The following is a 23,171-nucleotide window of genomic DNA, read 5'->3' as shown; positions in this document are numbered from 1 at the left end:
AAAAAAAAAAAAAAAAAAAAAAAAAAAAAAAAAAAAAAAAAAAAAAAAAAAAAGAGAGAGGAAAATGGTTGGATGTACTGTTGAAGATTCTGAAATCTTAAGGGACAAGACTATTGCTTTGGTTGTCAGTGGAAGATGTCCAATCCAAGTTCAGGTCTTGTTTATGTGATGGCCATGTGGATAATGGCTAATGGGATGCACACCAAAACGCCCCAATTATTGCTTACATCCAATCCACTCATCTCCTCTTTTTACCTTCCATCTTTTTAAACCATCCCGTTACGTCGCTAATTTAACGTTCGTAGAATCATTTTACAAATAGTTCAAAACCCACCTCTCGACCCAATAAAAAATACAAACTCGTCATGTAAATATAAAAGATATCAGCCAATTCGAGCATAGTTGTTTTATACACACTGTATTAGTTTTCAAGTAGAGATCCATTCAAGGAGCATGAATCTCAAACATGTCTTTATAGGATTGACCCTACGTATATCGTACAATTCAAAATGGTTTTCAAGCAAAACATTATTATTTGTTGAATTCGACACGAACAAGATTTTTAACCTTTTTTAACGTTAAAAAGTATAAAATAATTGACAAAGATTTAGTTTCACTATATATATATATATATATATATATATATATATATATATATCACATTATTAATTCTCTTCCAATAATGTTTGGAAAAAGTGAATAAAAAATAAAGAAAAAAGTTGTTCAATATAAAAAAGTTTATGTACCTTCCCAACATGTTTGTTGGTGCTAAGAATCAAACATTGGATTAAAGTTAAGATAAAAATAAAGAATCAACAAATTAATTTTACTGTTAGATTAAATTTTAAATTTAATTAAACTTTGATTATTCTAATCCGACTTTGCATACGCTACATCTATCTACAGTAACTATAAGTTTAACTGGAACTGTTCACTGGTCTGTAAAGTAAAAAAATTTCGCTTACACCGAAAATGTGGGAGGGAGCAGGGAGACTAAATGGTACAAGGAAACGAAGGCTATATTCCTTATTCCCGACCACGCCCCATTTTTCTATCTTGCCTCATTATATAAGTAAAAATATAGATAAGAGTAAGACAGACACGAATCAAACTTAATAAAAAATATATTGAAAAAAATGTAAATTATCCATAAAAAATTATTGGAGAGAACTTGATCCCAAGAATTCTCGATCGTGTAGTTACAATCAATAATAATTTGCAGGGTCATTTTAGTAATTTAACCTCGAGTAACTTTCCTCTTCCTAAGCAAACACAAAAAGTTGGAAAGAATTGAAGCAATAAAGATATTTTAACTTTTTTTACAAAATATGGGAAAATAATTGGCAAAGAATTAGCTTCCCTTTTTTTTTTTATGAATAAAATTTTAATTAAAAAATGATATAAAAAAGGCATTCAATTTTTGAAAAATGACAAAATATCTTGTCAAAAAGGAAAGTTATGACAAATCATTACATTTTGGTTCCACAGGTTTTGGGGGTCATTAATATAATTTTAAATATTTTCTAAATGTTGCTTTATTTATTAAAATATTTTATTTAATTTTTAGAATAAAAAATAAAAATCAATTTGTTTGTAACATATTTATGTCCGATTTTTTTTTGTTAATAATAAATTATAATAATTTTTTAGACTCGATTGAGGTGGAGAGACTTACTTTAGTTATTTAAAAATCTACAAACTATAAGAAAACGAGTCTCAAAATGACAATTTTAACCTTGTTTTATAAAAAAAAAGGGAAATTAAAATAAGAAATAAAAATTTTAAGAGTATTTTATATAATTTATGATGAATAAATAACTTTTCGATTCCATGCGAATTACTTTGGAATCTTTCTACAAATAGTAACTATTACTTTCTTATTAATAAAATATCATAGTAATTTTACCTTTGTTTTTTTCAAAAGGTCTCATATCAATAGAGATAACATTTTTTACTTATAAACTCGCAATCATGTTCTTAATTAGTCAATGTGGGACGGGTGGAGGGAAGGGAAGGTTTTGAGAGGGGAAAGGGTAAAAGAGAGGTTGAAGAGAAAGAGAAAGGGTTTCAGGGCGTCAGGTGACAGAGCACCTCGTCAGGCAACAGAGCACCAAGAACCCATCATCACTTCAAAATCTCTTTCTTATTTTACTTTACTTTTCTCATTCTTCCATTATTTTTTCATACGATACCCAAGAAACCAAGTAATTAAAAACTCCCTCCGCTGGCAATGGCCCCGTCTTTCCCATTTCCCCTTTAGTAGCTCCATTTCCTTCTCTTTCCCTCCCAACACACACACTCATTATGACCAACCCTCTTTCTTAGAGAGAACCCCCAATGGAAATGGATTGCAGCTCTTTGACTGAGTCTGGTGGGTCTTCCACTTCCTCGCCGCCCAATTCATCAGCCGAATCCCTCAATGGCCTCAAATTTGGACACAAAATTTACTTTGAAGATGTGGGTATTGGAGAGCTTCCTAAATCAGGCGGGGGGGGATCTTTCTCATCCTCGCCTCTTATTGCATCAACACCCACCAAGAAGCTTAGGGGAGGCGTTGTTCAGCCGGCTCAGCCCCCTAGGTGTCAGGTTGAAGGCTGTAAAGTAGATCTAAGTGATGTTAAGGCTTACTATTCCAGACACAAAGTTTGTACTATGCACTCCAAATCCCCCAAGGTCATTGTTGCTGGTCTTGAGCAAAGGTTTTGCCAACAGTGTAGCAGGTCACCTCACACTCTCTTTGCTTTTATCTTTGATTAGTTCTTATGAATGGTCTCTGATTAGTTCTTAGATTCATTTTACTGTGTTGTTCTGAGTTTCTTTTTTGTTTCAAAGCTTAGATTCATCTTTTTCCTTCAACTACTTTGGTTGAATCTGTGAATGGATGTTCATATGGAGCTCTAGCATAAGAGGTTGATAGCAGTCAATACAATAGCCTACCCTTCATCAAGCTGTTCGTTCGCTTTGTGTTCCTGCTTGATTTTCTATTCCAACTTTTGTGATATGAATTGAATGCAATAGAAGCTACATAACTTGATATTCCACTCAATCCCTTAAAAGTCCAAGGAGGCTACCAAAATTCCCTACCATTGGTCAAAATAAGAACAGAAACCTCCCATTGATATAATGAAAAGGAAGAAAATATGCAATCAAGAACTTAGAGACAATTGCAAGCTTCTTTCTCATGCATATTAATGTGAATGGAACGAACTTGAGGGGTGGATAGCCTGAAGACTCCAAGAGCTGGAATTAATGTTGTCTTGGACTTTGCCATTAATGCTCCTAAGAATTGCTAAGAAATCTTTAGAAGTTTAAGCAAAAACTATGAGAAAATTAAGGAGGGATTGGTGTCGTTGAGCAGGGATTGGTGTCGTTGCGTGATGCTAATGCATCGAGTACATAGCATCAAGCTTGTGTTGATATGCCATCCTTGCAGATCTTTAAGCTTGTGTTGTGGTAGCGTGTCCAAATGCTGTCCTCCAGATTTTGTGCTTTGTTTCCTTCTCTTGACTTGATATCGTTGATTCTTAGCTCTGTTTACTCTAAATGTCCTGGTTTGCTCCATTTTTACAACATATACAATAGTATTCTTAGCTTCTTTCCTTTACCATGCATATTGTGAGATCCCACATCGGCAGGGGAGGAGAACGAAACAATTTTGATAAGGGTATGGAAACCTCAAACCTTGTGGGGAAGCCCGAAAGGGAAAGCCTAAAGAGAACAATATTTGTTAGCGGTAGGCTTGAGCCATTACAAATGGTATCAAAGCCAGACACTGCTAGCAAGAAGGCTGAGTCCCGAAGGTGGTGGACATGGGCGGTGTGCCAGCAAGGACACTGGGCCCCGAAGGGGAGTGAATTGTGAGATCCCACATTAGTTGGAGAGGAGAACGAAACATTATTTAGAAAAAATTACGCTCTTTTCGGAGGATTTTGGGAGAAGAGTAATTTAATCTATCGTTGATTTTGAATCGAATGAATGAAAATACAACTATACGTCACTAATGAAGATCTAAATTGATTCACGAAATTAAATTTATACAACCGCAAGGTTTGATGTATGCAAAATTCTCAAGTAGTTCACTGAAAGTGATTGCGGCTTTGGTTTTTATCAGATTTCATCAGCTTCCTGAATTTGATCAAGGAAAACGTAGCTGCCGCAGACGTCTGGCTGGGCATAATGAGCGCCGTAGGAAGCCACCGCCTGGGTCACTGTTGTCCACTCGTTATGGTCGCTTCTCTTCATCTATCTTTGGTTAGACATTGCCATTATTCATTGAAATGATATGTCTTGACTTAGCTTTGTGCAAAGATTAACGACCACTTGTTTGCTGCTTGCAATGATAGAAAACAGCAGCAGAGTTGGAAGCTTTCTGATGGACTTCAGTGCATATCCAAAGCTGACTGGAAAGGATGTTTGGTCGTCGTCGGGTATGAAAGCATCATCCGAACGGGTGCCCGGAAATCAAGGCATCACTTCTATGGGGAAATATATCCCAAATCCTTGGCAGAGCAATCCATCTGAACTTCTCCTGCCAGTTTCTTCAGCAGGTGGAACCAGTTATTCTGGTCCTGGTAATCCTTCTGGGGAATGCATCAATGGAGTCACTGACTCATCCTGTGCTCTCTCTCTTCTGTCAAACCAAACATGGGGCTCCAGAAACCGATCGACGCCTCTCGAGGTAAATGCAGCCTTGTTGAATGCTGAAGGTGCACTTGTGGCTCAAACAACATCAGCTCATGCTGCTACCAATCACTTCCCGATGTCGATGTCGATGTCGTCGTGGAGTTTCAAGGGAAATGAATCTCCTGCTAGCATCTCCCTGGACCTGGCATCTGACTTGGGTCTGAATCATCAAGTTTCACAGGCTCTTACTACTAGTTCTTTCTCTGGTGATGTCCAGTTTCCTAATCAGGGTAGTAGGAGGCCATACATGGAACTTGGGCAATCAGCAGGTGCCTTCGACTCAACCCAGCAGCATCTGCACTGGTCACTTTGAGGTGCTGCTGCACTTCAGCTCTCTGGTTCCAGTGAAATCCACTTCTCTTTTAGGCCTTTTCGAATGAATAATTGGCTCGAGACATTGAACTCATCGTCTACGCCATTCCCCCCCTGGTTGGGTTTGTTGAAAACTATTGTTCCTTTTGTGTTTTATGAACTACATCAGGAAGACTTGAGACCTGAACTCTTTCCCTTTTGACATTTTACTATGGAACTGTCTGGTGCTTGTGTGTTTAGTCTGATTTTGCCATTGCTAGCTGCTTGCCTTTGAATGGTCTAAGATTAATTTTTCAACTCAGTAAAAAGTTTGTTAGTAATAACTAATGGTCTAAGAACAAACTGATCTACAAACTGAAAGATCAAAAGTATATTTCACCCAAAAACAAGTGTAAAATTGTGACCCAATTTCCATGTACATTCTTCTCGAAACGACCTCAAGGAGTCGCCATGTAATTCACTACTACATTTATAAGATAAAAAGCAGAGAAGATTGTTAAAACTTGAATCCAGAATAGGGCAAAATCTCTTACAGATTGTCACTGCATTATCAGGGAATATGACAGAAAGATTAACAAGCAACTAAATTTCAATAATAAAGATACCACTTCAAGAATGTTCAACATATCCTTCAAATCCTTTTACCCGCCAACTTTTGTGCCAGCCGCTGCCAGGAAACTTGAATTCGACATCACAGTTCAAATTCTTACACTTCGCACTCAAAAGGACACAATACGGGGGAGCTTGGCCCAAGTATTATGTAGAGCAGATTTGGTGTCACAGAACTCCTACTTTGGGCCTTAAAACTCAAAAAACTTGTTCTATCCATTAACCGCTATTCCGAACAGCAACTTCAGATTGGATTTCTTTCTGGGAGATTATGCCGTTAATGTCGACAAAGACATAGTAAAGCACATGATGCAACCCTTAATATGAAGGGGGCATCTCCGTAGAAGCGTTTGGAGGAAAAGGTAGTTCAGTGATCATCTTCATTAATTCCAGGGCAGTTAGATAGGAGCAACTCTTTCGAGTCGTACTGCAATGAACAGCAGAATGATGTTAAGAAAAGGAGGATTCAGGTTTAGCATAACATACAAGTCAATCTTGAACTATTGTCTCAAAAGATTGGTGCAATACACTCACCTGGTATCCACAGAAAAGGCAATATCGATGTTCATCTCTCAGTTTAATCAAAATACTCTCCAAATCCTGCATCAATCACAGACCTATGTTATACCAATTCCCCAGCAAGCACGTTCACACCAGAAATAACACAAATTTATATATCTATCTATATACATATATATCATGTGAATAATGAGTAACAGCCTAAGAAGCAGGGTATGGGTCAAAAATAGGAACATCACCTAAAAGACATTGAAAACTAACTTGACTCCAGAATTTGAGCTAAAAGCTAAGGTTAATGGAATTGTAGAAATGACAGCTTTTGGGAGCAGGGTGAAGCATCTGAAAGGTGTAACTTCCTATTTCTTCTTTTTATACCTACTTGCCCTTGTAAACTACTTGCCCTGGGTCTCTCCCTCTTGTATCTTACATTTAATAATGAAATTGTTTCTTTTCAGAGTAAATAAATATACAGGAGGTGGTGTAGTTGAATCAAATATGTGGAGTGGACAAAAGAAGAGATTTGAGAGATGGTGTGCCTAAAAAATTCCAGTATGAGAAATTTCATTTCTTCTTAAATATTTGTCTTATTTGATCTTTCTTCGCAAATGTCCACCACAGGGTTCCAATTAATAGAGCTCGACTTTGAAATAGCAGAGTAGTCTAACAAATGGCAGACAGCAATTCATTTTAATCTTGAATCAAAAAATGAAAGAGAAGCTTTATATAACATAAAAATGAAAGATTGATCCTACCCGGAGAGGAGTCTCGCATCGGCTAATTAAGGGGTTGATCATGGGTTTATAAGGAATACATCTCCATTGGTACGAAGCCTTTTGGGGAAACCAAAAGCAAAACCACGAGAACTTATGCTTAAAGTGGACAATATCATACAATTGTGGAGAATCGTGATTCCTAACATGGTATCAGAGTCATGCCCTTAACTTAAGAATGTCAATAGAATTCTCCAATGTCGGAACAAAAAAGTCGTGAGCCTCAAAGGTGTAGTCAAAAGTGACTGTCGAACAAAGGGTGTATTTTGTTCGAGGGCTCCAAAGAAGGAGTCGAGTCTTGATTAAGGGGAGGCTATTCAAGGGCTCCATAGGCCTCAATGGAGGCTCTATGGTGTACTTTGTTTAACGGGAGGACTGTTGAGGATTGTTGGGAGAAGAGACACACATCCATTGATGAAGGGGTTGATCATGGATTTATAAGGAATACATCTTCGTTAGTATAAAGTCTTTTAAGAAAACCAAAAGCTTAATCACGAGAGCTTATGCTTAGAGTAGACAATATCGAACAATATCATACCATTGTGATTCCTAACCTACCAAAGAGAGAACTTTACAAGAAATTAAGGAGGGTGGTAGAACTTTCAGAATAGAATTATACCTCTTCTGTTATAAGCTCTTCCTCTTCTTCTTCCTCATCTCCTTCCTCCTCATCGTCCTTCTTCTCTGGCTCCACAACTTCCTTATTCTCCAACTGATCAAGTGCTGCCTTCGCCTTGTGGTAATTGACCACAATTCTTCGACTTCGCCACTGCAGCTTCTGTCGAGACCCAAATTCCTCCATCAAGGCCTCCTGATGGTTCCTCTTTCTCTCAGATCTTATAACTTCTTGCTTCTTCTTCTCTTTAATCGGATCTTGGCGGCCAATTCCAGCTCGTGACCGTCGAATCTCAAGGCCCACAGGCTCTGCCAGTCCCGATCCCTCCTTGCCCAAAGCTGCGCCAGGAGTGTACCCCATTTGCTTCAACAACTTAAATCCAATGTTCGATTGTGGAATCGGAGCCTCTATTCTCGCCAATGTCTGTTCATCCTCTTCGAATTGCTTCCGTTCTCTATCCCGTCTGCGCTGTTCTTGCCAATTGAAGGTTTTGGGCTTCTTAATCGACGTTTGAACAGCAGGGGTTTTATTAGCAGGAAGCTGCAATTAAATTTGATTTTAAGTCCAAGAAACTAATGGAGTAACTAGCCCTAGAATTTATCGATTAGCTGAAGAACAAAGCAAAGCCAGCAGACCTTACCTTCTTGGACATGGATTTGGAAGAGCTAGTAACTTCAGGAGGAAGCAACTTAGAAAGGTCGCCCATGTAATCTTCTTCTCCATCGTCTGGTTCGTTGGATTGCTTGAAAGCTGATTCCGCCATAGCTCGTGACCTCTGGAACGAAAAATAATTTACCGCTATTTGGACCCTCTTTTAAAAAAAGAATATCATTAAAAAAACTCTTTTATTTAGAAAACACATATAAATTCGTAACCGTTTCAGCCGACGTGGACGCCAGCTCATCAACTTCCAACAATTGCAAAAACTTCATCGTCTTCATTGCCGCCAAAGAGTACGCTCATTTGCAGGCGATTTTTTCACACTCCACACCTGTCCGTACGAGTTCATTTTCTCTCTGTGCGAACCAGTTCAGCACGCCTTCCTTCTGCTCTCTCTCTCGAAGGTACCATTTCCAAACCCTAACTTCCACTGAACAACTTCTCCGTGCCGCCATTTTTTCTTTTTGGAGTGATTCTTGTTGCAGAGAAAGAGTAGCAAGAAAACAACTCTGTTCTTCGGCTTTAACTACTTCGTCTTTTTGTACTTGGAATATCGGTGTGGTGACTTCTTTTGTGGTTTAATCTTCTTGTACGCTACCATGTTCTTGACGCTTTACTTGTGTTCGATTCTTTGTTCCATGGAAACAGAGAATCATCAAACTGGACCGTGGTTTTTGGAGAAATGCTCCAACAGCGTCTGTTTGGGTATTTTAATGTCGTTTTCTATTTGACGATTCTGACATCGCTGGCTAGGGCCTTCACTAATCCGTCGGATGGTAACTATTTCAACTACATTTTTTTTGCTTGAATGTAGCTTATTAATTTTAGTTTCTTGGCTTCGAATTAGGAACTTGATTGGAATAGAGCACTGGTTTTTATGGTTATAGTTTCTTGACGTCTTCTGATAGCCTCCTGATCATAAGCTATCTTGAGGATTAATATATGATAATCGTAGACATCACCTGCTTGCGAATCATTCCGAAGCTTTATTGCTATTCTTTTACCCGTTATTGACGGATTGATATTGTGTACTGAACAGTTGCAGCTCTTCAGGATCTGTACAGTGCCATGAACTATCCACTAGAGCTTAAAGGATGGAGAAAAGAAGGTGGAGATCCTTGTGAGGAATCATGGACTGGAGTGTCTTGCTCCGGTTTCTCTGTAATGTACCTGTAATGTCATAAAGCTCCTTGAACATCATAAACATGTACTTGATATTATGTTTCCTTCTTTGACCGAAGTGCTTCTCTGAATATTATCTGCTTCTGTAGTAAGCTCCATGGACTAAATCTCACTGGGAATCTTGGAGGACGGCTCAACAATCTCATAAATTTGAAGCAAATGTAGGTTATTTTTTTGGTCAATAGAACAATTGTCAATGTTGCTGATTACTGTGTGATTACGTCTGTTTAATTATCTTGTTAGGGATGTTAGCTCTAATAGACTTACGGGTGAAATTCCGCACAACTTGCCTCCTAATGCGACTCATATGTAAGTTGCATGTGCTGTGTTTTCATCCATAGTTGCGTACTCAAAGGGTTCTTTTTGTATTTGAAAATATGGCATGTACCCAGTTACTCTGTTTAATAGATTCTGTACAATTCTTATATGTTGCAGAAATATGGCATTCAACCGTTTAAGCAAAAATCTTCCACATACTTTATCTTACATGGGAAATCTCCGACATATGTAAGTAGATCTTTGACTACCGTTGCGTTAACGTTTAAAGGTCCTTCGTTCTTTATCCATATTCTTTTGCACGCAGAAATCTGAGCCATAATACTCTATCTGGTGTGCTTGGAAATGTGTTTGCTGGTTTACAGAATTTGAGAGAGATGTACGCTTCCTTCTTCGCTAATAATGTTATTTCTGCCTTTGAATTGAACCGATTTGAACGGACAATTAATCAAGTCAACTGCTGATTTGTGTCTTACTGCATGCCTTTCTAATTTACCTCACAAAATTCCATACTTTTTCTACAATTCGACTCTCGCATTCAGATATTAACTCATAATACTTTGGGTTGTTTAAATTTTTACATACAATCCTTTTTGGTCATGGGATTCAACCGATGATTAATCCCCTTTCACAGGGATTTATCATATAATGACTTTGCTGGAGATTTGCCAAATTCCTTCAGTTCTCTGACGAACATCACTAGACTGTGAGTTTCTTGTATTTATTTATTTCTTCTTTCTTAATACAAAAATTTGAACAACTATTTATCATATTAATGCTATCTAGACTAGGTTCTTGCAGCATAACCAATTCACTGGATCAGTTGCCTACTTGTCCCACCTTCCATTAATTGACTTGTATGTTATCCATGGCTTCCTCTTCTCCGTCCAGTGTAGAATCTCTGCCTATTTCGGCTAGCTACTCGTGTACTCACTCACATCCCTTCTTCTGTCAGGAACATCCAAGACAATTATTTTAATGGCATTATTCCAGACAATTTTAGAAACATTCCAAATTTGTGGTAAGCTTTTCAAATTTCAACTATTGGTGGTGGATTCTTTTGCCTAAACTGGGTCATGAAGTTACTCAAAAGAAAATTTCACTTGACCTCTGTTTAGGATTGGGAGCAATAGGCTTCGTCCACAAGTTAATTCTCCACCCTGGGATTTTCCCCTGGGAAAAGATCCTATAATGCAGAACATCAGTGGTCCTCCAACAACCAAGTCAAACGCCATCCAGAATTATCCCTCTCGTGGTGCCGTGAGGCATGAGAAGAGAAGGCATGGTTCTGGTGGAATAGGTCTCCTGGTAGGAGGAGTGACACTAGTAGTAACCTTTGCAGCTCTCTTTGTCGTATTTTCCATGAAGAAAGTTCATGAAAAGAAAATAAATTTGAAGATTAGCAATACGTTACCTCGTTCTCTTTCTCTGGGCAAAGCTGAAGGTGAATCCATCTCCTTATAAAGTTCTTCCAGATTTTTGTTTTTTATTGCCAGATGTCTTCATGTTGTGGACTTGGTGCTGTTTAACTATAAATAGATCGAAGCTTATTGGCTAATTTATATAACTAATTGAATGATTAAAAGAAACCCTACCAATACAGGTAGATATCTGACCTATATTAATCCCATAGGTCTTTGTTCTCTCCTATCATTGGGACAGATATATTTCTGATCTCAACATACTACTTTTTTGTCTTCCGAGTCTCAAAGTTAATATGTCACAATGGAAATGGTAATGTTGACACTTGAAGAATGTAATCGTTCAATTATGTAAATGGCATTGTTTTCTTGAAGTCGTCTAAGATTTGAAACGGAATATTAGTGTTATGGGAATTCATCTTCTTAGTATGATGAAAATGCAAAAGCTCCCATCATAACACGAAGACTAGTTTCCCTTAGTGAGTTTGGCTTCAAACGTTTGATACGTTACAAATATTGAATTTCATCTTTTCAGTCTCTGATCGCATGTTCGTAAATGTAAAGCATGCCTCTACTCGACTAGCATCTTTTTTCCAGATATTAAGCAATTCTTTTTCTGTGATAGATGGTTCATCAACTGCACCAGAAGAAGGCTCACAAAGCTTGCCCCTGAGTTCTCAATTCATGAGCTGTCCAAGGCCTATACCTATATTAAATCACACGAGAACCGAGAAATTTTCAGGAAGAAAAGGTTTCTCAAACAGATGTAGGCTCCCAGTGAGAACAAAAATTTACACCCTGGCAGAGGTTCAATCTACTACAAACAACTTTAGTCAAGAGAATCTTCTGGGAGAGGGATCTCTTGGTGCTGTTTATAGAGCTGAATTTCCTGATGGCCAAGTAAAATGATCCCTATACGAGCAAAGTTTGATCTGACCTCCATGAACTTTTTTCTGACTTCTAATTTCTACCAGGTTTTGGCAGTAAAAAATCTCAACATGGGAGCTCTCTCGTTTACAGAAGAAGAGCAATTTCTGGATGTGGTATGGACTGCTTCCCGTTTGGGGCACCCGAACATTGTTACGCTGCTTGGATATTGTGTAGAGCATGGACAACATATTCTCGGATATGAATACGTTCGAAATCTGTCTCTTGATGACGCTTTACACTGTGAAGCATACATGCCTCTGTCATGGACTGTCCGTCTCCAGATTGCTCTTGGAGTTGCTAGGGCTTTAGAGTAAGTAAAGTATTTGATCATCAATTTCATGTTGTCTGACCAAACTTAAGAGAGGCAAAAATCTTTCGTTCATTTGTGATTTTACATTTTATATGCAATATATGTTTTTAAAAAAAATTTAATTTGGCTTCCAAATCTTCAATGTATGACTAGCTTAACAAGCATTCTACGGTTTTTGTCGTTTGTATCTATGTTTTTTCTATAAACATTTTGAGAAAAATGCAAATTACTCTAAATGCCAAAACTCACCCTTATTCTTTGTGATGTATAAAAACTTCTGGTTCATCCTTTCTAAAGCACTTTCTTTTACCTTGAGACAAGGTTTTCATTAATAGTTGTATTCTTGAGGGTTTATAACTGTTTTCCTTTTGGATTTTCAGTTATTTGCATACAAGTTTTTTCCCTCCATTTGCTCACTGCAGTCTGAAGGCTGCCAACATCTTACTCGATGAAGAACTGATGCCTCGTATTTGTGATTGTGGGCTGTCTGTTTTGAGGCCATTTGTGACCAATGGAGTTAAAACGAAGGTAAAAAAACAGTTGAGAATGTGCTTTATTGTTACTGTTTTGCATTTGATAGTAAATAAACAGCTCTAAATGTTCATTTTGGAAGAGTAACATTGTTCATAAACTACAATTTTAAAATTTTCCTTGTTTTCTTGTGGTAATTTTTTCATGAATTTTACGTGTAAAAACTGATGAAAACAGGCTTCTGAGATTGTCAGCGGTGACATAGGCTACCTTGCACCTGAACATGGGCAGCCAGGATTTGATAATACTAGAAGTGACGTGTATACCTTTGGAGTGTTGCTTTTGGAGCTTGTCACAGGAAGAAAACCATTTGACAAGTACAGTTTCATTCGAAACAACTCATGGTTTTCTCTTTCTTTTCAAGCTCTCGTTGCAGTTTTGAACGTGAATACTTTTGTTCTTTTTACCCAGTTCGAAACCGAGGGAAGAGCAATCGCTGGTGAAATGGGCTTCATCTCGGCTTCATGACAACGAGAGTTTAGAACAGATGGTTGATCCAAGCATTAAAGGAACATTTTCCTCTAACTCCCTCTCACGCTTTGTCGATATCATCTCCCTTTGTATACAGGTAATGAAATCTAATGTGCCTTAGTTTATTTCTAGACTGATTTGAAGTAGCTTCCGACATGAATGAACTAATTTGGCGTAGGCATAGTTTTGTTAGGAATCACGACTTTCTATACTACTCTCTACAATGGTATGATATTGTCCACTTTAAGCATAAGTTCTCATGAGTTTACTTTGGATTCTCCAAAAGGCCTCGTACCAATGAAGATGTATTACTTGTTTATAAACCTATGATCATCCTCTAAATTAGTCAATCTGGGATTTCCTCCCGACAATCCTCCCCTCGAATAAAGTACACCATAGAGCTTCTCTTGAGGTCTATGTAGCCTTCGAACAGCCTCCCCTTAATCGAGGCTCGACTCTTTTCTTTGAAGCCCTCGAACAAAGTACACCCTTTGTTCAACACATGAGTCACTTTTGACTACTCCTTCGAGGCTAGCAATTTATTTGTTCGATACTTGAGGATTCTATTGACATGACTAAATGAAGGGAATGACTCTAGTATCATGTTAGGAATCACGACTCTCTAAAATCGTCCACTTTAAACATTCATCTATGGAATAACTTTTCTAACTCTCTGCCTTGTGCATTTCATCTATGGATGATCAGCCTGCGAAGGAATTCCGACCGCCAATGTCCGAAATAGTGGAACATTTAACGAATCTTCAAAGGAAGATGGAGATGGCCAAACGTGCTGCTATAGAAGGAACTGAAGTGGATCTTTTTGAAAAATCATTTCGTTCTACCAACACTGGCTACGTAAGTTCACCAACATACAGCTATCCTTCCACCTCATTTTAGAAAAATACTTTCCTATGTGTATAATAGACGCTTTAGTAAGAATCTTCTTCGTCTCACGCACAGACAGTTCTTGAAAGAGTTAATCAATTTTCGACCATTGTAGATGTATAGAATTGAACTAACGACCTCAAAAATAATATTAGTGCTTCATCTGCGTAATTATGTTTGAATTGACGTAGAAATAAAGTATTTATCATTGGCTCCTCTAAATTTATATAATCATATAAAAAATTACTCAACTTCTAAGATTTTTATTTTCTCTCAAAGTGAAATTAAAAGCAAAGTGTACATCATTAGAATGATTAGTTTTAAAGATGCCCAAATAAGCAAGTGTACGTCATTAATCGAATAATGGAAGTTTGCTTATAGTGAAAGTTTATTTTATAATCAAATTGAAACCAACATTTAAAAGATGTTCGATTTGAGTCAATTTATTCGTAGAATATGTGACGTTGAAGTACAACTTTTGATTATAAAATAATTATATTATTGTTATTAATCATAAGATCATTTATCTTATCACGAGAAGTTATTTACAAGGACCATTTTTCAATTAACCTAAGTAATAATTTGACGCAAACATAAAAAACTAAAAAATGTAATCATTAATTTCATGAAAATAATCATAAATTCTATTAAATTATTTTATTGTTGTTAAAAATTTCATTTTCAATAATAAAAAAAATGTACTTTTTGGAAGTAACGTTCGGTAAAATTGCCAGCATGAGTAATACACGTGGTCTCAAGGACTTAGCGGATTTAGCTTACGTGGATGCCAGCTCATCAGTTGTTCCGTAATCAAGAACTTCGCCTTCTCCATTGCCATAGTCTCAGTTTACACTCCGCTCTGCTCTGCTTTCTTTGGACCTTTTGACGTTCTTTACTGCTCGAAAATCTACGAGAAGCAGTTCGACTGACCCGAAATTTCTACATTCCTCGTTACATTTCCGCTCTGCTCTGCTGATTCGTTTTGCGGATTGGTTGGTATACGATTGGCATTCTGAATTTTGACTGTTTGTCATTTGGTATTCTGAATTCTGAATGTTTGTTTTGTTCTGTTTTAGCGATTGAAGAAAAAAACGTCTAAACTGGTGGTGATCTCTCAAGAAATGGCCCACCTCCGTGCGGTAATGTATTTCAGTGTCATTGTCTTCTTGGCGACTCTGACTTCAGTCGTTCAGTGCTTTACTGACCCGCAGGATGGTAACCCTAATGATCTTCTTGTCGTTTTCGTATTCTTGATTTGTTTTTTCTGCTTAGATGCTTTCCCCTGATTGGTTTATAGGAGAATTAAATAACGAAATTGGAATGAGATCAATAGCACTGCGTTTTATTGATCAATACTAATTTTACCGGTTATGTAAGATAGATTGAACTAAAGAAATTAGGGTTTTCTTAAAACAATTTAAGCTAAGCGTCGAATTCATGTCAATTCTGAATTTTCTGGCGTTCCAATGTCCAGTTTTAGCTCTTCTCAATCTGTATAGTACCCTAAACTACCCACCTGAGCTTAAAGGATGGAGAACAAATGGTGGGGATCCTTGCGGTGGAACGTGGACTGGGGTGTTTTGTGTTGGTTCATCTGTAATAGACCTGTAATGTACTTAACTCGGCCCTTTGTTCATTCGATTTTCCAAGAGTCCCTGTAAATAGGACCCTTAGAAGTTTTCTTTTTATGCAGTAAACTTAATAGATTAAACCTTTCTGGGAATCTTGGAGACCAGCTTTATCTTCTCCATAATTTGAAGCGACTGTAAGAATGAACCACTTTCTTCCATTATGGTTCAACCAAAAATCATTTGCTTAATGATATTTTTTTTCATTAGGGATGTTAGCTGCAATAAAATTCTGGGTGAAATTCCTTCCGGGTTACCCCCGAATGTCACTTATATGTAAGTTACATGTCTTGCTTTAGTCGCTCCTAGACCTGTAAGTGCCTGTCTTAATGTTTCTTTCATCTGAAATCATATTCTTATATGTGCAGGAATCTAAGCCATAATGTGCTATCTGGCCCCATTGCAAATGTTTTTTCTGGCCTACAAAATCTTGTGGAGATGTATGATTTTTCACCAGTTTTCTTAATTCCTCTGAATTGGAAATGTAAGGAATTGGCTAATTTTCCTAGTATAAGCCCATTAAGATTTTCCATGACCAAGAAAGAAGATACAGACTGGATATATTTTTACTCTTAGCGAGCGTAGCTAACAAATGGATAGTAATCTCCATTGTTGGCAACTATATCGAAGTTAATCAAGCATAAGTTATCTGTTGAATCTTATATTGAAATGTGAAATTATAATATGCTTGAGTTAGTTATCCTTTTGGTTAGGCTGTTTTAACCACTGATTGTTCTTATTCTACAGGGATCTGTCATATAACAACTTCACTGGAGATTTATCAAATTCATTTGCTGCTCTGACTAATATCAATAGACTGTGGGTTTTTGAATTCGATTATTTCTTCTTGATAAATTAATTAATACAAATTATTAGTTTCATTAATATCTAGCATACTAGGTTCTTGCAGGAAAACAAATTCACAGGATCGGTTTCCTACTTATCTCATCTTCCATTAACTGATTTGTATGTTTTTCCATTACCGTTCTACTGAATTTTAACTTGTGTCACTATATAACCTTTTGACTCACATTAAACTTTACTAGGAACATCCAAGACAATTACTTTAGCGGCACTATTCCAGAGCATTTTAAGACAATTCCACATTTATGGTGAGGTTTTTATATCTCTTAGCAGTTAGGGTCTTTCTTTTGCCAAAACTAGGCATTATTTATCTCTAAGTTTTTTCTTATGTTGCCTCTCAATCCCTCATCAGGATTGGGGGAAATGGGTTCGATGTAAGTAAATCTCCACCCTGCGATTTTTCCTTGGAAAAAGCACCTTTGACGTACAACAATAGCAGGCCTCCATTAACTGAGTCAATTATCATCGAGAAATGTCCCTACAAGAAAAAGGTTGGGAAAAAGGGGGGGAAATTAGGTCCTGGTGGAATAGCTATAGTGGCTGGTGGAGGTGGTTTTGTGATAATCCTTGCAGCTCTATTTATTGCAATCTGCAAGACTCAAATATGTGCAAAGAAAGGGAGCGTGAAGCACGTAAACATGTCTCTTCCAATCAGCACAGCTGCAGGTGAATGATCTTCTCCTCAGATGCAACTTCTCATACTGCTACATTCTCTATCGTACCTTCTGGGATGTATATAGTGAAACATGATTACACGTGAACAAATTACCCAAATATCTTAAAATGAAGGATTGATTAATAAATTTACGGAACATTCATGTCAAGTTTTGACTGAGTTTAGTGCCATTGGTCTCTATGTTTTTTCCTATATTTGTACTACCTTCACCTGCTTGTGTGTTTCTGATTCAAACATTCTATTTTTATGTTCTGGAGGGCACAATATACTGAGTTTTATGGTTTTACCATCAAGATTTTAGAAGATATGGTGTAGATATTTATTGAACCCAATGATTCAATTATTTCCACTTCATTTTTCTTGAGGTCTTTTAAAATTTTGGGAACAAAGAATTATGTTTCGATGAAATTTAGTATGAAGTGCTCCGCTCTCACCATTTAGGGAGTAGGGGAAAAATCTCTCATTGAATATACTCATCTACTTGTTCCAGTCATTTGTTTAAGTATGAATGTCATTATCTTTAGAGACATTATTTGATTTCTGCATCAATTTTATGCCAAGAAATTAAACAAATTTTGGTTACAAACTGTTGCTTGTGCCGTTTTCAATTAATGTCATCTTTTCTCGTTTTATGTTTTTCTCTATCTGTGTTGTGATAGACAGTTATTCCACCAGATGATAGTCCAAATATCTTGCCTGTCGGTTCTCCAGTCATACGTGGCGGTCCAAATCGTGCCTGTTCTACTCGTCATGCCAGAACTGTGAGGGCATATGGCAGAAGAAGTTTCTCTAGGAGATCCAGGTTCCCAGTGAAAACAAAAACTTACACCGTGACTGAGCTTGAGTCTGCTACTAACAAGTACAGTGAAGAAAACCTTCTTGGAGAGGGATCTCTTGGTTCTGTCTATAAAGCTGAATTTCCCGATGGCCAAGTATAATGAGCACACTTGAATCAGTACTACCAATTTACTTTTCAAAATGATACTCATATTTGATGCCAGTGTATCTAATGAAAAAATCTAACTACATTTGTATTTTGGATCAGATTTTGGCTGTGAAAATGGTTGATATGGCAGCACTCTCTTTCACAGAAGAACAACAGTTTTTGGATGTGGTCTGCACTATTACTCGTCTGAGGCATCCTAACATTGTTAGCCTTCTTGGATATAGTGTAGAGAACGGGCAACATCTACTAGCCTATGAGTATGTCGGGAATCTGTCTCTTGATGATGCTCTGCACAGCGTCGGACAAAACCCTCTATCGTGGAGTGTTCGACTCCAAATTGCTCATGGAGTTGCCAAGGCTTTGGAGTAAGTACATTAATAATCAGGACTGAGTCTTCTTTTGATCTAGAAACTTGCTTGTGGAACGTGGCTTCGTAATCTCTATCGTCGAACAATTTTGATTTTTCTCAAGTGCTTTTTATATTTATGCCACTAACTCATAAGTATCTCTTTGTCTAAGGAAGCTTCAATCAGCTTATATTTTATGGGGTTATAATCGTTGTCTTTCTGCATTTTCAGTTACTTGCATAATGCTTTTTTCCCCCCATTGGCGCACTTCAATTTGAAGGCCGCCAACATCATGCTTGATGAAGAATTAATGCCGAAGATTTGTGACTGTGGTTTGTCTGTTTTGAAGCCTCTTGTAAGCAATGGAGTTAAAATCAAGGCAAGTAACATCCTGGATATACTTAAACCATCCTTAAATGCTTGAAATGGTAGTCCGAACAGTCGTCTTCAGGTACAAACTTTTCATAAACAAAAAATATTGCAAGGGATGTTCAATGTTACTTTAAATGGTAGTCCGAACAGTCGTCTTCTAGCTCAAAGACATCTAGAAACGCTCTGTCATTCTTTTTCTCTCTACTGCACGTTTTCCTGTTATCATCTTCATCCAATTCGTTTGTTCCCTATATGTTCTTGGGAAGTAATTTGTTTAACCTTGATCACAGTATCTTTTCTTAGCCATTTTATTAACGAAATATTGATGAAAACAGGCTGCTCAAATAGCTATTGCTGACACTGGCTACTTTGCACCTGAATATGGCCAGTCTGGGATTGATTATACCAAAAATGATGTGTATGCATTCGGTGTATTGCTTTTGGAGCTTATTACAGGAAAAAAACCGAATGAGTATGGCCTCTACCTCTTGGCTGTATCTTCTAGCTTTTCTCATCCCTTTGGCTCTTTCCAGATTGTTAAAACTTTGATTCATGTCACACAGTTTGAGACCAGGGATCGAGCAATCTCGGTTAAGACGGGCGTCATTTCAGCTTCACGATTGTGGGAGTCTAGACGAGATTATCGATCCTGACATTAAAGGAACAATATCCTCCAAGGTTCTCTCTCGCTATGCTGATATTATCACCCTTTGTATACAGGTAAATGGCAGGACACCCTTGTGAGATATAGAAACTCTCTTTGACGTATGTCACTAGTTGATTTGTTTATGTAACCAACGGCTGGCTGACCTTTACATCTGTGTGTGTGATTGAAAACTTAATCAGCCTGTAACGAAGTGTCGGCCTCCTATGTTCGCCATTGTCGGGTACCTGACAAGTATTCGGAGAAGGGTCGAGATGGAAAAACATGCTGCAGTAGTAAGTAAAGCAATCGACACCTTTGAGAAATCCTTCCATACAACTAACACAGGCTTCATGAGCTCGCCAACATATAGCTGCTCATCCATCTGATCTTGTTGGACACCAATTGACCAGAATAATTAAGAGGCATTTCCATTTCATCTCTTAGATGACAAGGAAAAAGTTCCAAGATCAGCCTGAAGTTTTGTTGACTAAATTCTCATGTATAGCAGGTTTGAGCTTCATAGAGTCGTTACTCTGTGTTGATTGTAACAATGCAGGCCATGGCCAATTTCTGGTCCTATATGAAACTCACTTGAACAAGAAAGTAAATGAATTAAGAGAACAAAAAAGTTTGTGATAGACCCAATATTAGAGAAAGGTTGCCTTTTTTTCTTCCCTCCTTTGTAATATGATCAGTTTTTGCATCGTGGTGTAAAAGACGGGGATGAATTCTTAGTATGTACAGCCATCTCGAACCAGAGACCCAGTGTAAATTAAATAGAAGAAACACTTATCGAGATAAAAACGAGAGAGTTGGAGTAGGTGAGTTAGTCCTCACTGACTTGAGGGATTCCGATCACCTACTAAGCCTTTGATTTGGTAGGTAGCTTTGCCAAAGGGTATCATCAAATTTGACTACGAAGGAAGGCACTCGAAGTGAGACAGCTCCATCTTGTACAACAAAAGGGTATTATAGAATTGACCCTCTGTCATCGGACAAAGAAAGAGAGAGACCCCTTTCTGTGTGTAATAGGACTTAGAATTGACCATCTATCATTGGGCGAAGAAAGACCTATCAAATACCTGTGTAAAGCGAATAGGAGTATATCAAAGATGAGTCTTTGAAATACGGGAAAAATTCGAAATTAAAAATTCAAGATTTATTAAATTCAAAATAATAATAATAATAATAAAGATTTTATTAGAGAAATTCTACAAAATTAAAATTGGGCTAAATTTATAATTTAATATTTGTAGTGGACCCATCGATAAGGGTAGTATTGTAATTACGCAACCATCTGAGAATCGGGCTGCAACGGCGCCAGATTGAGTAACACGAGTTGAAGAGAAGTTCTTCTTGCGCTGGTTTTAGAAGTTCAGTCTCCTCCTCCTCTTCCTCTTTCCCGCGAGCTTTATCGTAACGGGTATTTGTTTCTTCCTTCTATCCAATCCTCTTTGTTTGAATGTTTATGGATTTTCCTAATCTACAATGCTTGATCGCACTCGATGTAATTGTAAACGCAATCCGTCTAGGTTTACCTCTCTGCGGTTTGATCTGCCTGCTTCTCTTTTCGAGGAAATAGAGAACTTGAATTTTAGTCTGCAGGTGGTCGAATTAGCGGATATTGTTTGACGCTTCCGGCTTGATCTAAACGCCTTTATTTGGTTTAGATTTCGAATTGTTCGTTATCTAGCGGGTTATTGGTTCGAATTGACGATGTAGATTGCCCTACTCTTTTTGCAGTTCCATTATGATATTTGCATCTAGCTGCTCGTTCTTCACAGGAAGTTAGAAATTCCTGATTTTTTTTTTAATGCACGTCTTTTTCTGCTGAGAAAACGTAAAGGAATGAGATACATACAGGTTTCGTTATTATTTCACCTAATTAATTTTCCGTTTAAGTGAATGATTTCAGGAAAAAAAAAGAAAAAAAAGTTTCTTTCGACGTGGTTTTTGAGACCTGAGTCTTGCATCTTTTCTTTCTGCAGCTTTGGTCATTGCCAGTAACTTGAAGAAAAAAAAAAACCCATGGATGCTTCGGAGCGTAGGTACTTGGAGGATGATGATACGCCAATAATGAAAACGATCAAAGGTGCTACTACAGGATTTGTTTCTGGGACCATTTTTGGGACAATTGCTGCCACTTGGTATGATGTGCCCCGTGTTGAGAGAAATGTTGCTCTGCCCGGGCTTGTGAGAACCTTGAAAATGATGGGAAACTATGGGATGACATTTGCTGCTATTGGAGGGGTATACATTGGCGTTGAGCAGCTTGTGCAGAATTATAGAATGAAAAGAGACTTCGTTAATGGAGCTATAGGTGGTTTTGCAGCTGGAGCATCTGTTCTCGGATATAAAGGTGAAACTTTGTACTCTTTCTAGATCTTGATACGGTCGCAGTTTGAATTCTTAAATTAGCAAACGTGAACAAAGTTCTGTTAACATGTTTTATAAGTGTTGTTTCTCCTTTTCTCTGCTTTCCTGTCATAGAGGATGGAATGAAGTTTTATTTTATGAATGTGGAGAGTTTTTTTTTCTTTTCTCCTAACTGTAGTTTATGTGGCATGTTTTCATCTGTTGATATTTACATGCTAACTCCAAAAAAGTTAACACCAATTATCATTAATTTAATTCACTCATTATTGTGTTCCGTCTAACCTTTTTGGTTTTCTTACTCTCAACCTCTTTATGAAAAGTGGAACTGGTGCCCTGGAGGGGGATTGTAAGTATGTTATTTAAGCTCGGGCTACTGTAGATTACAGTAGACATATGCTTCAGCAGAAGCGCTCTCCTACTGTGATTTTTGCATCCATCTGGTGTTCTCTTTCTAAGTATTTTTGTAACTATTATGGTGTGCATATTTCAGCTAATTTGGAGTCTTTTTTTTAACACTTTGGTCTAGCATGACTTTCTTGCTATTGATATATTCTTTGTTTCTTGTAAAAAACAAAGAGACAAATTATGAAAGATTACTGTTATTCTGAAGTTCAATACTGGCATGGTTACGGACTAAGTAGCACTATTACATGTGTGAAACTGATACAGAGTACTCTAGACTTTAAGAGGCCTGGAACCACCCCCGCTAATGTACCTTTATTCTAAGGAGTTTTTTTTGACGATATAGAAACAACAAGTTTTCTTTATTATTATTATTATTGTTTAGTATGCCTCACTACTTTTCGTGAGAAAGGTCATGTGTTGTGGTAAGCAAGATTTCTTGCTATTGTTTGGGGTATTTGACTAGAGAGGAACACTCGATTTTTTAGGGAGGTTGGGAGTTCGAATGAGGAGGTCTAGGAGGGGGCTCAATTTAATGCCTCCCCATGGGCGTTTATTAATAACCTCTTTTGTGATTATGATCTTGATTTGATTTTATTAGATTAGAGACATTTTTTAGTTGGTTTGAGGTTCCCTTCACTTTTTTGTGGTTTTTTTTTTTTTTTTTTTTTTTTTTTTTTTTTTTTTTTTTTTTTTTTTTTTTTTTTTTTTTTTTTTTTTTTTTTTTTTTTTTTTTGTA

The 23,171-nt window shown here is 37.3% G+C and overlaps 4 protein-coding genes and 1 pseudogene across 5 annotated transcripts in view; 4 read left to right on the top strand and 1 right to left on the bottom strand.

Annotated features, from left to right (window-relative positions):
• The first annotated feature begins 2,100 nt into the window (after window positions 1-2,100).
• Window positions 2,101-5,237, top strand: LOC111442278 (squamosa promoter-binding-like protein 17). Of its 2 annotated transcripts, none has more exons than XM_023079607.1 (3): window positions 2,101-2,720; window positions 4,112-4,227; window positions 4,344-5,237. In XM_023079607.1, exons 1-3 carry the CDS (start codon window positions 2,338-2,340, stop codon window positions 4,994-4,996), a joined length of 1,152 nt encoding a protein of 383 aa, XP_022935375.1. In that variant the 5' UTR covers window positions 2,101-2,337; the 3' UTR covers window positions 4,997-5,237. The 2 variants fall into 2 exon arrangements, with proteins under 2 accessions (XP_022935375.1, XP_022935374.1); XM_023079606.1 differs by having other exon boundaries at window positions 2,104-2,720; window positions 4,112-4,251.
• Window positions 5,238-5,478: 241 nt separating this feature from the next.
• LOC111442279 (G patch domain-containing protein 11) lies at window positions 5,479-8,332 on the bottom strand. The gene is made up of 4 exons (XM_023079609.1): window positions 8,150-8,332; window positions 7,513-8,049; window positions 6,139-6,204; window positions 5,479-6,031 (listed from the first exon to the last, which is right to left on the bottom strand). Exons 1-4 carry the CDS (start codon window positions 8,270-8,272, stop codon window positions 5,972-5,974), a joined length of 786 nt encoding a protein of 261 aa, XP_022935377.1. The 5' UTR covers window positions 8,273-8,332; the 3' UTR covers window positions 5,479-5,971.
• Window positions 8,333-8,483: 151 nt separating this feature from the next.
• LOC111442276 (protein STRUBBELIG-RECEPTOR FAMILY 2-like) lies at window positions 8,484-14,261 on the top strand. Its single transcript, XM_023079605.1, has 17 exons — window positions 8,484-8,573; window positions 8,818-8,945; window positions 9,209-9,341; window positions 9,441-9,512; window positions 9,595-9,660; window positions 9,787-9,858; window positions 9,935-10,006; window positions 10,262-10,333; window positions 10,419-10,484; window positions 10,583-10,648; window positions 10,746-11,071; window positions 11,674-11,948; window positions 12,023-12,288; window positions 12,669-12,816; window positions 12,997-13,136; window positions 13,231-13,387; window positions 13,996-14,261. The coding sequence occupies exons 2-17, from the start codon at window positions 8,852-8,854 to the stop codon at window positions 14,185-14,187; spliced, it is 2,217 nt and encodes a 738-aa protein (XP_022935373.1). The 5' UTR covers window positions 8,484-8,573; window positions 8,818-8,851; the 3' UTR covers window positions 14,188-14,261.
• Window positions 14,262-15,026: 765 nt separating this feature from the next.
• LOC111442277 lies at window positions 15,027-20,299 on the top strand (annotated as a pseudogene).
• Window positions 20,300-20,934: 635 nt separating this feature from the next.
• LOC111442280 (outer envelope pore protein 16-3, chloroplastic/mitochondrial) overlaps window positions 20,935-23,171 on the top strand; it is a 5,460-nt gene continuing 3,223 nt past the window's right edge. The window contains exons 1-2 of the mRNA XM_023079610.1: window positions 20,935-21,077; window positions 21,643-22,013. Coding sequence (XP_022935378.1) covers window positions 21,683-22,013 — 331 coding nt within the window. The 5' untranslated portion in view covers window positions 20,935-21,077; window positions 21,643-21,682. The remainder of the gene's footprint in view (window positions 21,078-21,642; window positions 22,014-23,171) is intronic.

This window comes from Cucurbita moschata, unplaced genomic scaffold, assembly GCF_002738365.1.
Source record: "Cucurbita moschata cultivar Rifu unplaced genomic scaffold, Cmos_1.0 Cmo_Scf00004, whole genome shotgun sequence".
NCBI classification, from domain to species: Eukaryota; Viridiplantae; Streptophyta; class Magnoliopsida; order Cucurbitales; family Cucurbitaceae; genus Cucurbita; species Cucurbita moschata.
Note: the sequence above shows the minus strand (reverse complement) of the source record. Positions and strands in the feature narration are given on the sequence as shown.

Coding starts and splice junctions, on each gene's coding strand:
- LOC111442278 (XM_023079606.1), top strand. CDS start 2,338: ATGGAAATGGATTGCAGCTCTTTGACTGAGTCTGGTGGGTCTTCCACT. Junction 2,721..4,111: donor TTTTGCCAACAGTGTAGCAG/GTCACCTCACAC, acceptor GGTTTTTATCAG/ATTTCATCAGCTTCCTGAAT. Junction 4,252..4,343: donor CTTCTCTTCATCTATCTTTG/GTTAGACATTGC, acceptor TTGCAATGATAG/AAAACAGCAGCAGAGTTGGA.
- LOC111442279 (XM_023079609.1), bottom strand. CDS start 8,272: ATGGCGGAATCAGCTTTCAAGCAATCCAACGAACCAGACGATGGAGAA. Junction 8,050..8,149: donor CCAAATCCATGTCCAAGAAG/GTAAGGTCTGCT, acceptor ATTTAATTGCAG/CTTCCTGCTAATAAAACCCC. Junction 6,205..7,512: donor AAGAGCTTATAACAGAAGAG/GTATAATTCTAT, acceptor TGATTGATGCAG/GATTTGGAGAGTATTTTGAT.
- LOC111442276 (XM_023079605.1), top strand. CDS start 8,852: ATGCTCCAACAGCGTCTGTTTGGGTATTTTAATGTCGTTTTCTATTTG. Junction 10,334..10,418: donor CTGACGAACATCACTAGACT/GTGAGTTTCTTG, acceptor TATCTAGACTAG/GTTCTTGCAGCATAACCAAT. Junction 13,388..13,995: donor TCATCTCCCTTTGTATACAG/GTAATGAAATCT, acceptor ATGGATGATCAG/CCTGCGAAGGAATTCCGACC.